This window comes from Myxocyprinus asiaticus, chromosome 39 (genome assembly GCF_019703515.2).
Source record: "Myxocyprinus asiaticus isolate MX2 ecotype Aquarium Trade chromosome 39, UBuf_Myxa_2, whole genome shotgun sequence".
Classification (NCBI taxonomy): Eukaryota; Metazoa; Chordata; class Actinopteri; order Cypriniformes; family Catostomidae; genus Myxocyprinus; species Myxocyprinus asiaticus.
In genome coordinates, this window is record NC_059382.1 from 17,656,401 (window position 1) to 17,669,162 (window position 12,762).

The following is a 12,762-nucleotide window of genomic DNA, read 5'->3' on the forward strand; positions in this document are numbered from 1 at the left end:
ACAATATAGTAACAGCTATCTCACAAAACACCTATTGACATGGCTACTGTGTTTATCACTATGCAGAAACCATAACCCATAGAAACCAATTATCAACCGTAGGTTTTTATCTTAACCAGCTGATTATCAACCATGGTCTTGTCTGGGACTATACTGTATATTCTAGCGGAAGTTATGGCACTTTATGAATTTGCTCAATAAAATAATATTTTCATTAAATTTGTGTCCTTGATATTTTTATAGTGCAACTACAATTTTATAAAATCAAAAAAGACACTTAAGGCAATGCTTTGTGAATGTAGTCATGGCTAAAGGTATCACAGACACGCTTCTGGATATTGTGCCTAACAACGCACTTTAGCCATGACTACATTACACAATATAGCACAGACTCTCATGACTTATTGCTTAAATAACATTCAGGTCTGACTAGTCACTGACTGCATATGAAAGTAAGAGTTAGTTACCCAAGTCATTTCTAAACTATTGTAATTTTCAACACCTGAACTAAGATGCGGGTGGTTTACTTGACACAACCGGAAAAAGGAACTTTTTAGAAAACAGTTAAGCAGAAAAGGATGTTTAATCAGAGATTTTGCAATCTACTTGATGCTTAATTTGTTTAATGTAGCTTTGTAATTGATCTGAAATTTAAATCATTCCTTCAATTAACAAAAATGCACTCTTTAATGCCATTTCAGTCCCCCTTTAGTCTTTACTCACAGCACTAATCACACAAGACTAATTTTCACTCAGCAACAGGGGTGTACTATATGGTGTCTTTGTGCTGTCTTTCCAGTGAAAGAGGGAATCATCAATATGAAAGATTCCAACAAAGGTTTGAGTTATAAGGTTAAAGTTTCTCACTTCTGCTCAGCGATACAGAGATAAACCATTTCAATTTCTATTTGAAACTGAAAATAAAGCAGAGACTTTGAGCAGCAGGTGGGTGGGAGGGTGTAAGGTCCAAGCCATACTGTATAACATTGTAACAAATTGTTCACATTTCGTGAAAGAAATGAGGAAGGAATTTTATTTTGTTATTTTTTTTTTTTTTTTTTTTTTGGCATTTTCTGTAACATTTTAATCTATTCCTCTCTTGGGCCTGTGAGTACCTGAGGTGATAATCTAACCTGTGGGCTATCGTACAGATGAGTTAATTGCATGTCAATGAAGAGAAAAAACATTAAATTACTGTTACATTGTCCAAAACCCACAATTTAAGGTAAAAAGAAAATGACTGTAAATTTGAAATATGGCAGGCTATAGGTAGAATTTTGGGCATCCAGTTTATTTATAATTAAATGTAGGTTTTCTCCAATGAACTTAGATGAAAATGAAAGACCCTCAGGTAATAAGTATTTTAGATAATAAGTGAGGTAATTATGACCAATAAAGTGCAGCGTCTAACACTGTGCAGCCCGATTCTCTAACACACTGGTGAAAGGTCAGCACTATGTAACTCTCAGAACAAAATGAAGAATTACTATCCTTAACACGGAAGTAAAATTTCCTTTGCAGTGAACTCAAGGATGCCTGAACATGTACTATTAATTTTAAGACTTAAGCATTAATTCCTAACAAGTAGAACAATATTAAACATGTTTAAACAATTAAATTACGACTATATGACAAGATATGATTCTACTTTTGTCCAGCCTAGGGAGCACAGGACAGCACAGTATTAGTATAAACATTATTTTTGCCTTAATATTAACATAATATTATTCTGAAGAGTTAGGTGTACATGACATGTAAATGTCCTTCATAGACGAAGATACAAGGAATGAAATGTTAAAACCCAGAGATACAGAAAGCTGTAAGGAACAGGGCAGATTCTGAACCTGTTTCCTTCAGGCAGTGAAGTGGCTTAGCAGAAGAGGAGAAAAACACAGAAAGTCATAACAAGAGATAGAGGCACAATATAGAGAGCTTAAAGTACTGAACATCTAGCAAAAGCCAGAACTGTGAGGTAATCTGTTGGGGAAAGGCAGCTTAACAATGACTCAAGAGATCATATGAGGAGAAAATACTGTAGAGGGATGAGAAATAGGAGGTGGAGGTGTGGGGGGAAATTTGGGAGAGGGAACAGTAGAGAGGCTGAAAGAATTTAGTAGACATGCCTGAGTGATGACACTACGATTTCATAACAGCCCACATTCCACACACCCTTTTCTTCTATTTTAATCTCTCCTGTTTTATATTCTTAAATCTGTTTTTCCTCTAACACATCTCTCTCCTAAACACATTGATGTCTTATTTTCATTGGTTCCCCACAGTTAAACAACTCTACCTATAGGATGAGTAGATCTCTTTAAACTTTCAAATGTTTCACCAAGACAGCAATAAGATTAAATGGAGACTTTTGCTTCTCAGTCTCTTGCTTCTAAGAATTTCACATGTGTCTCCTCTAATGTTTCAAAAGAGATCTAAAAAAAATTTCTCAAACTATTTCCCAAATCAGCAATAAAAAAGACATAGATTTTAATATGAACTCAAAGATTGTTCTATAAATTCAAGATCACATTTTCTGAGTTCAGTCATGACAACTCTCAGAAATATGTTAGCATGTTAATGTGGGTCTGATATATTGATATGGTATTAGTCTTGGTGGACTAGATCTGCTACACTGCTGCTGCAGATCAAGTACGGAGTCTTGCTAGTGCTAGAAAATACACAGACATACTGAATTAAGCATGAAGACATGTTTCTGCTGCTGCACAATTAGACAAAATGCAAGACATTCTGCATCGAGCAAGTATGAATATGCTGCTGCACAAATAAACATTACAAACAATCCCCATGTAACAGCTGTAGACATGTGAAGCTGAGGTGGGTTTCAGAGAAAAAACTCCTGCAGCGCACTGCAGTGAAACCGCTTGTCTGCAAAACTGAGCAATTTAAATGTTAGACAAAGAGAGAGACGCAAGTTGATTGGCTTCCCAATTCCATGTCAAAGGACCAATCAGCTTACACTATTGATGTCAGAAGTACCAGAACTTCGGTATCAAGTCGGTACTAACATAAAAAAAGATGTCACGATACCAGTGTTTCTTCAGTACCGGTAGTACCGAGCACCGACTTAATTCGATTCCCGTACACTGTCTGACTGACACATGACTGCTTCCAAATACTCACAAATTTGACACAGTATTTGGAGAAAAAATGAATGCACACTTAATCAAATTAAAATCACGGCATGTTGTCACGATACCGGCTTATTCATCTGGTTTGTTCTGTGTGTCTGTGTTTTCTTTCCCTCGTGTTTCCCAGCTGCCGCTTTTCTGCCGTGATCAGTGTTGCTCGTTTGTTGATCAGCAGCAGCTGTTTCATTTCCTCTCTGCCTTTTTATACCTCCTAGTGTGTCGTGTTCTTTGCTTGATTGTAGTTCATGTTTAAGTGTCAGCTCGCTCACCTTACTCTCTAGCCTCGGTCCATGTGCTGTTTACTGTTGTTCTTCTCTCTGTTAGTATGGCTTCAGTCGGTTGGTTGGCTCCTCAACTCCGGAATCCCCTCTGCCCGTGCCTCCATTGGCCTCTCCGCCTTCCTGTTCCCATCGCTGGGGGTGTTCCATTGCTTCTCTCTCACCCAGACCTCTCTTCAGCCATCATCGCTTCCACCGCCCTCACCACTGTTTCTCTCAGACTTATCCTCTTCAGCCTTTGAATTTGTGTCTCTGCTTTTGTCAATAAAGCATTGTAACTGTTCTTCCACATCTTGGGTCCTTCCTAGTGCTCCGGTGACACATGTTTTCTGTGAAAGACTGCAATCTTAGTCTGCATGAACTGCATGCTTGAATGTGTGAAGCAGAATGCTCATGACTCCAAACTCCACAGAATCATGCATGCTGTGTGTCATATGAGATGACAGAGCAGAGCACTCCTGTGAAGCGCACAGCACATGCAAACTATAAATGTACATAATCAAATCACAGCATTTGCGTTTTAATGATCACACTGGACCATGTAGCAAACTGTATATCCCAAGGGCTTATCCAGACAGCTTCCATCAAAAACACACGTCAAAATAAATGCTTGATTCAAAATAAAAGCTAGGCACTTGGAATTTAAGAAACTGCGACAGAAATATATTACAACTGTATAGTACAATATAATATTCACTGTAGTAATAATAATAAATAATAATAATGATTAATAATAATATTAAGTTATTAAGTTTGAGACACTATTAGACATTAGACACTATTTTTATGATGAAATTAAATACAACTTTAGAATTTGGAATTCTAAAAAAAATTAATAAAATGGAAAACAGGATTTGGGGAAAAATAAAACATTTGAACACTTAAGCAATGTTTACGTCATTAAAAAAACACTTGTAGGACATGTGCATTTGCTGTAATTTATTTACATTTACATTGAAATCTTACTTTTTAAATAAGCTAGAGGAGTGTGTTCAATAGCACATGACCATATTAGCATATTAGCATATGTGTGCTTTGGTATCGATAATAGTAGAGTGAACCCTGAAATTTCACTGGTATAAGTACCGACTATAAGTTTTGGTATCGTGACAACACTAGCTTACACCATGCGAGCTGATTAGCTTAAAATGTCACATGTGAGTGAACCGATTGGCTAACAGATAACAAAACCCTATCAGCTTGCACCACATAGAGCTGCATGGCTGAACTTTGGTCATTTATCCTATGCATATTAATTTTCAGTAACCATTCACTTTCATGGCATCTACAGTATTTACCATACAAAGAATGTGAATGGTGACTGAGGCTGTCATTCTGCCTAACATCTTTTGTATTCCACAGAAGAAAAAAGTCATTTTGTAATAACATAAGGGAGAGTATATGATAATAGAATTTTCATTTTTGGGTGAACTATCCTTTAAAGCAGTGGTTCCCAACCCTGTTCCTGGAGGCCCCCCAACACTACACATTTCGGATATCTCCCTAATCAAACACACCTGATTCAACTCATTAGCTCGTTAGTAAAGACTCCACGACCTGAATTGGGTGTGTCAGATAAGGAAGATATACAAAATGTGCAGTGTTTGGTGGGCCTCCAGGAACAGAGTTGGGAACCACTGCTTTAAAGGATCCTGAGCTATGAAAGAGCAACCTCTGAGCAATTTTCTTTTATTATAAATACTATAAAAAAAAACAGTAAGTCTGTACATCCATTAATGTGGAGGCTGTAAAGGCAGATCAAATGCTAAAGCTGGACAAAACAGCCCAGTAAGCTCCAGTCTGCCTTTGTGCAGATGAGAAAGACATTCTTCATAAGCTCCTGACAGCTGAGGGATGTATAGACTATGGACTACAGTCTCCACTGGCCTGCAGACACTGTAACACATGCGGACCAGATGAATGCCATGCATTTAATATTTCAGTCCAGCCATAAACCTAACAAAACATTAAAGGTCATGCACTGTATATAGGTTTATGACACATCACGTTTATTTCAACAGGTCTTGTTTCTCCACCATCCACACAAGAAGCGATCCAAATATGCATGACACTATTTCAGTATACACCTCTGCCTTCTACTTCAATCTTATAAAAATATTTTTTCACAATTTGCATAACAGTCCACTAATATATTTTTGTAGTAATATGGCTCCCATATCAATCCATTTGGTCTTACATTCATAAATGCATTTGCCACAGCATAGAACTCAGCTGTAAATTGTTTCCCGTTATCACTCAGATGCCATCGTGAAGACATTCTAAACCAGTGCAAACGTGTTGAAAATATTATTAGAGTCAGCATTTGCATCAGTTTGTTATCCCACCTGCATTAGACACACTTGTTGCACTCATGTCACTGCAGTACCCCTAATGTATACTGCTGTGCTAATAAATAAACCACAATGTATACCAATTCAGTATGTATTTATACTTAAGTTATTGTGTTCTCGGGTAAACTATGTAACAGATCAACACATCTGTTGCAAAGTTATAATTTCTAATTCTAAGTTGAATTGTAAATTAGACATAATAAATATTTATGAGGCTGCTCATATAACTTTTCACAAACTATGAGTAATGCAATGCTCACATAAACACAAGCGTACCACATGTATACTCGAGCATCTGTTATGTGTGAATGTTCAAAGAGAAAATTTGAAACCTGTCTGATAGACTGTCTGAATACTGGAAGAGGGCTAAGGTCATGTTAGTATTTAGCAGACACAAGACTATAGAGGGTGGATTCAATTAAAAATTAAATTGAAATTAAAAATATTCCACCCAGAGAAAAATGTTATTGCTCAGAGGCTCCTTTTTTGTAGCTCAGGAGACTTGATTGAGTTCTCTGTTAAATTCCATGTATGTATTAATGTTGTTTTAGATGTTTCACTTAAAATTCCTTGAAATTGAAACAAATACGACAAATGTTGACATAATTTAAGGTAAAATAGTTAGTTATTGTTGACATCATTTAAGTAAAATAGTTATACAATTATTGTGAATAGCATAGCTCGTGCAATTTGATCATGGACGAATTTAATTTGAAATGTTAGAATTCATATTGAAGTCTTTGACTTTTAATTGCAGAGTTTGGAATCTTGGCAAATCTGAGCAGAGTCTGAAACACAGTGTTACCGGTTCAAAAATTCATAGGGGCTTGGTGTAAAAATGTCACTGAAAGTGACAGAAATGCCCCCAGAAATTCAAAATGCAGGGGCATATTATGCCACAATTATGAATTCCCTCGTAACATCTGGTATTTTGTTTTTCAAATAATTTTTTAAAGCCTAACACCATGTCTACACATGGCGCGTCTGCAACGGCTTGAGGCTGTCTACACTGGACATGCCGACACAAACGTTCTAAACCATTTGTTTGTTTTGTTGGCAGTAGTAGCAAAATGGAATGGGACACACAACAGATGCGTCCAGTGTAGACAGCGTCATTGATTATAATGGGTTCTATTGCTTTTTGACCCTATATGGTATAGACAGGGTGTAATACATTTAAATGTATAGGTAACAACTTTACTTAAAATGGGTGTAAAAAATTTAAATGGAATCATAAAACAGTGTTTTTAAAGAAATGCCCTCATAACGGTATGACAACGATGACGATTATCCAAAATCCAAATTAAATTATGGACTGTTTGAATTTATATTTCCATATCAGTCTTACTTTTAATGTTGAAGGCATCATGGATAATGATCGACATTTTTTCTATAGGGGATCTCGTTTGTGAATTTTCTTTCCTATGTGCATCATCAGGTGGTGATCGCAAAAAAAAAAAAGTTTTTACTCCAATTTCACATCTACTTCCCAATATACTGGTCGGCTGAATTCACGTCAGTACACACTGAGTTCAGGCAGAAAAAACAAAGGAATTTGAGAAGGTTAATGTAGAGAAAAAGGAAACCCACAGAGACATGCAAGAATCGGCAACAAGCCCAGCAGAGAGGTGAGAGTGTTGTCAGAGGAACCATCCCTTTTTACCTCAACAGCTGCATTCACATCTGCGATAATAACCCACACAGCACTAAATAATGCAAACACTACACCGATCAGAATAACAAATGTAGAGTCATGTGTGGTGTGATTCAGTCAACAAAAAACACCCAGCTAGGATTAAACACAACCAAAGGGATAAGAAGGAGCAAGTATTGAATTGGTCCCACACAGAACATGCCTTCACATTCCAGCTTAAACACAAATTGAATGGGAACAATAGCAGCCAATGTTATGATTTTGCCAATAAGTTAAATTCTGACAGTCCGTGGCTATGTTCAGAATACTACCATAATAGTCTTTCTTACTACTGATGCAGTATACTGTATACAGTATGTATACTGTGCACAGTATAGGAATTTTTGTAATGCACACAATACTCGGATGACCTACTATTTGCCAAAATGAGCAGCTTACAGCGTGGAATACAATATGCCAAAATGCAATGCATGCACTCAATTTGGCATTTTATTTTTGGTGTGATGGATATACCGGAACATTTCAGCCCGTTTTTTGGCATCTCTTTCATTACTCATTATTTGATCAGGCTGCCAAAATACATTTTTACACAAAATTGGATCAAAAATGTTTTTATTTCCCAGATGATAACTGAATGGCACTGGCCAAATTAAACATGGAATGTGATGAGGTCATGTGATAAAAGTAGTGACATCGTGATAACAATGTACTGTTTGAAAGGTTTATCAAGGAATAAAGCATTCTGTTTCGCTTACTATTAAAAAAATATATAGTACATAGTATACAGTATATACTGCAGTTTTTAGTAAATAGTGAGCTAGTATTCCATTCTGCACATAGCGTATTTGTTTCATTCTTCCATACGTCATTACAGACATGGTTCAGGCACAGCATTAGTGAGTTAAGCTCTGAATGAAGTTTTCAGTTTCTCTTTTAGCATTAACAAAGGAAAAAAATAGAGCCCAGTATCTTCTCATTTACACATTACACACACGCAATCTGTGTTATGACTATATTAATGGCAGCTGGAAAGGAACCACATAAGTATGAGTCTACGCCACAGAACCATGTGTTAGTGAAAGACCACACGGCACGCTGTGAGAGCCAGCAGTTCTCTTATTCACTGACTCTGCAGAGTAAACACGGCTCTTCTCATCAATGAAAGAATTGCAGACTGCTGAAAGCCCTTCTGAGGTGCTCATTCACAGGTGATGATATTGGTATACACAGCTGCTCTAGTTGTAATGCAACATTAGATATTATCCAGTAAATCAATTTGGGGATATCAGGAGTGTAGGACCCAAACCTCAAATGAGTCACACCATTAGCGATTTTTAAAACCGTAATTAATCCCACAGTGCTGAATCAGTACGTAAACAACTGGCAGAGTGATGATTCATTTTGACTGGCTGCTCTGCAAAGCCAGGGAGCCTTTTATTTTTATACCAACAAATCACTTTAATTAATGAACAAATTGAGGCACTTGCGAGCAACTAGACTAAAGTATGTGGGCTGGAGGCCATGACATCATCAATTCAATTTATGTAGCTTAAAAGACAGGTTTTGATGTGAAATGGAGGTACTGTAGTTATGCGAAATTATTGATGTATACTGAAGGAAAAATTAGATCTCTTTAATATTTCAAATGATTCTTGTAGACAGCAATGAGATTAGATGGAGAACAAATGGAGATTTCTCCTGCTTCTCAATTGTTTCTCTTAAGAAAAGGACCACAGTAATCTTGTATGCGTCTCCTCTAGAGTGTCTCACACTGTGCTCAGATTTTCTAAGATACCAGAGTCTGAAATCAAAAGTCTGAGATTTCAATATGAACTCAATACAAAATATCTTGACGTGAAGAGAAGAAACAAGAAATGAAGAGATGAGATGAGAAGAGGCGTGAAGATAATATAAGAGAGGAGAAGAGAGGAGACATGAAGTGAAGAGACGAGACATGAACAGATGAGATGAGATGAGAAAAGAAGAGATGTGAAGAAACAAAAAAGAGATGAGTCGAGATGAGATGAGAACAGACGAGATGAGATAAGACGTGAAGAGAACAGACAAGACAAACAGAGATGACAAGAAAAGAGACAAGAAAAGAGACATGAAGAGAAAAGACAAGGGACAAGAAGAGAAGGGACATAAAGAAGAAACAAGACAAGAAGAGACAAGAGACTAGGCATAAACAGTCGAGACAAGATGAGAAGAAACGAGACAAGAAGTGACAAGACAAGACGAGACATGAAGAGAAGAGACAAGATGAGAATAGCTGTGAAAAGAATAAATGAGACGAGAAAAGACATGAAGACGAGAAGAGACTAGATGAGAATAGACATAAGGAGAAGAGACAAGAGGAGAAGAAAGAGAAGGTGACATGCATGCATGGTAAACTAAGTCATTTTAATTTATGAGGAAAGACAGCAGATGCCCTCCCTGCCTAAATCAAAGCCCCCTCTCTGCCTGTCTGTTCAGCTTTCTCACCAGGCCTGCGGCTTCCTCTTCAGTAGCCCCTGCCGTCTCCACTGTGAGTGTGGGCTCAGGTGGTAGGTCAGCTGACGGCACACCTTCTCCATGGCACCCAGAGCGTCCCCCTCCTAAAACACAGACAGAGAGAGGGCATCACTCAAGCCGTAAAACAAAGCAGGTTAATGGGGACTGGAAGAAGATCAGGGACTCTGGGTCCTCGAGGTAAAATACTAATTTCTTTGACATCTGTGATGACAGAGGAGCTATATGGACTGAACAACATGCCACAGACTCTCTCTGGCTCTATCTTTACACCAGCCGAGGCTCTGTAAGTGTGTGAGTGAGTGCATGTACAGGTTTTAATGAGGGCAAAATGTTTGAAAATGTCCTTACTGAGGGCCTGGGTAGCTCAGCGAGTATTGACGCTGACTACCACCCCTGGAGTTGCGAGTTCGAATCCAGGGTGAGCTGAGTGACTCCAGCCAGATCTCCTAAGCAACCAAATTGGCCCGGTTGCTAGGGAGGGTAGAGTCACATGGGATAACCTCCTCGTGGTTGCGATTAGTGGTTCTTGCTCTCAATGGGGCGCGTGGTAAGTTGTGCGTCGATTGCGGAGGGTAGCATGAGTCTCCACATGCTGGGAGTCTCCGTGGTGTCATGCACATCGAGCCACTTGATAAGATGCACAGATTGACTGTCGCAGAAGTGGAGGCAACTGAGACTTGTCCTCCGCCACCCGGATTGAGGTGAGTAACCGTGCCACCACGAGGACCTACTAAGTAGTGGGAATTGGGCATTCCAAATTGGGGAGAAAAGGGGATAAAAAACAAAATTCCTTACTATTTTAAAGAATTATACTGAAAACTAGGGGTGTAACAATCCATTGATTTGGATCGATGCATTGATCATTTAACCATCGATGCGATGTCATCGACAAAATGTGTAAAGATTGATGCATATATTTTTAAGATGCACCTTTATTTTTAACGCTCTAATGCCTGCTACGTCCGTACTCATTTCTGTCATGCAATGCAGCAACCTTATGATATCCATCTCGCTTTATAAGCGCTAAATATGCTTCTCATGTGGTACACGGATGTGCGGAGTGATTAGCCTTTTTCACATGAATCGGAAACTACGTCACCACAGGGTAAAGTTACTTCCGCTACAGCTTTGTGGCTATTACTTTAGTATACATTTGCCTCGAATAACGCTACTTACCTCTTCTGTATGGTCTGTTTTCCAACGAGTCAAAATATAATGTACACAGAAATTATTTATAATCTATTCCCAACTGATTCGGCTACTCAGGCTGCAGTCTCTTTTGAGTTTATATGCTCAAATGCAGCGCTGGTGTGGTTTCTTCACCAGCTCCAGTCTCATTAGCATAAATGAGAATCCTCGCATCACTGTATCATGAGAAATTTATTATATAAAGCTTTATATACTACCAGCACAGATGCAAAAATACAAATAAAATTTACTATATCTCATTGAACCTCGTATTAAACTCACAAAAATGTTAAATGCAGTACAAATGTATAAATAATCAAATTGATGAAACCAAGTCACCCTGTCAAATTTATTTACCTATTTTCATAAATTATATATATTATATACACAATGTGCATTAACCCCACCATCCCAGTAACAGAGCAGCAGAGAGCAATAAGGAACTGTGCAATAAACAATGCGTTTTATACTGATTATAACAATATTAACGTGTGCAAAGCACTTCATCGGATATTACAGCGCAGATTTACATAGTAAGAACATTAGCTACATACATTTCTCAAAAACAGTCTCACGAAAAAACAGCCGTGTCTCACGAAGGGAATATTTTTCTGAACATTTCACAGCCATGGTTCCAATCTTTTATTTATAGGGAAAATAAAATGACTATGAAAAAATATATATCTTATTTTAAAATTTACTTTAAAATGTCTTTCAACATGCATGTTAAGATGAGCAGAAGAAGAAATAGTTCCCATCCTGCATAAGTATTTGCTAATATAGCCTAATCCTTTTTATTTCACTTTGAGGCTTTTGATTATTGTTCATGTTCATGGTAACCAAACAATAATATCCCTATTTAGATTTTTTTTTTAGAATCGATATTTTTGTGAGGATCGATATATTTGATACAACATCAGTATCAGAAGTGTCCATACTTCAGGATCGATCCGCCCATCCCTAGTCACAAGGCTCGTTCAAACAAGAGGGATCAGTGCCTTGTAGAGGTAATGATAGAAAATCAGAGAAACAGCTTCTGGAGTAAATTAAACCATGTTAAGTTAACCATGATTTTACTAAACTAATATTGTAGTAACAACTTTTTTTCTTTGTGGCTGTAACCATGGTTTTACTACAATTATTGTAGTAGTAACCATGGTTAATTGTGTGGTAACTATGTTTAACTAAATGCCATGGTTAAATTATAGTTACTGTAGTGAAACCATGGTTAATTTTTGTAAAGGTAAACAAAACAGAAGTCTAATAATTTTGTTTAGGCTCACAAATGTAAAAAACAAATTATTATAAAAAAATAATGACTTGAATTATGACTAAAAATAATATTTTTAATTACCCATTTCATCCCAAGAAATCGCAAAAAAATCTATTTAATAGAAGTATCAGTATCGACGATATTGGACTTGAAATCATTGGTACTGGATCGTAAAGAAAAAAAGTGGTATTGCCAGTGGTCGATTTGTAAAACAATTTCAAGTGGGATGGTGTTGTCAAATAATTGTTTTTAAATAAAAAATACTAATACTTATTAGATAAGGGTCTAATACTTATGGGTCATTGACAAATAAGGATGTCCAAGGTGTTAAAATGAGACAACTTTTCAAAATTTAGTT

General features: G+C 37.2%; 1 protein-coding gene across 1 annotated transcript in view; it reads right to left on the bottom strand.

The window, feature by feature from the left end:
- LOC127430276 (leucine-rich repeat-containing protein 75A-like) overlaps nucleotides 1-12,762 on the bottom strand; it is a 44,485-nt gene that overhangs the window by 9,069 nt on the left and 22,654 nt on the right. The window contains exon 3 of the mRNA XM_051679978.1: nucleotides 9,914-10,026. Coding sequence (XP_051535938.1) covers nucleotides 9,914-10,026 — 113 coding nt within the window. The remainder of the gene's footprint in view (nucleotides 1-9,913; nucleotides 10,027-12,762) is intronic.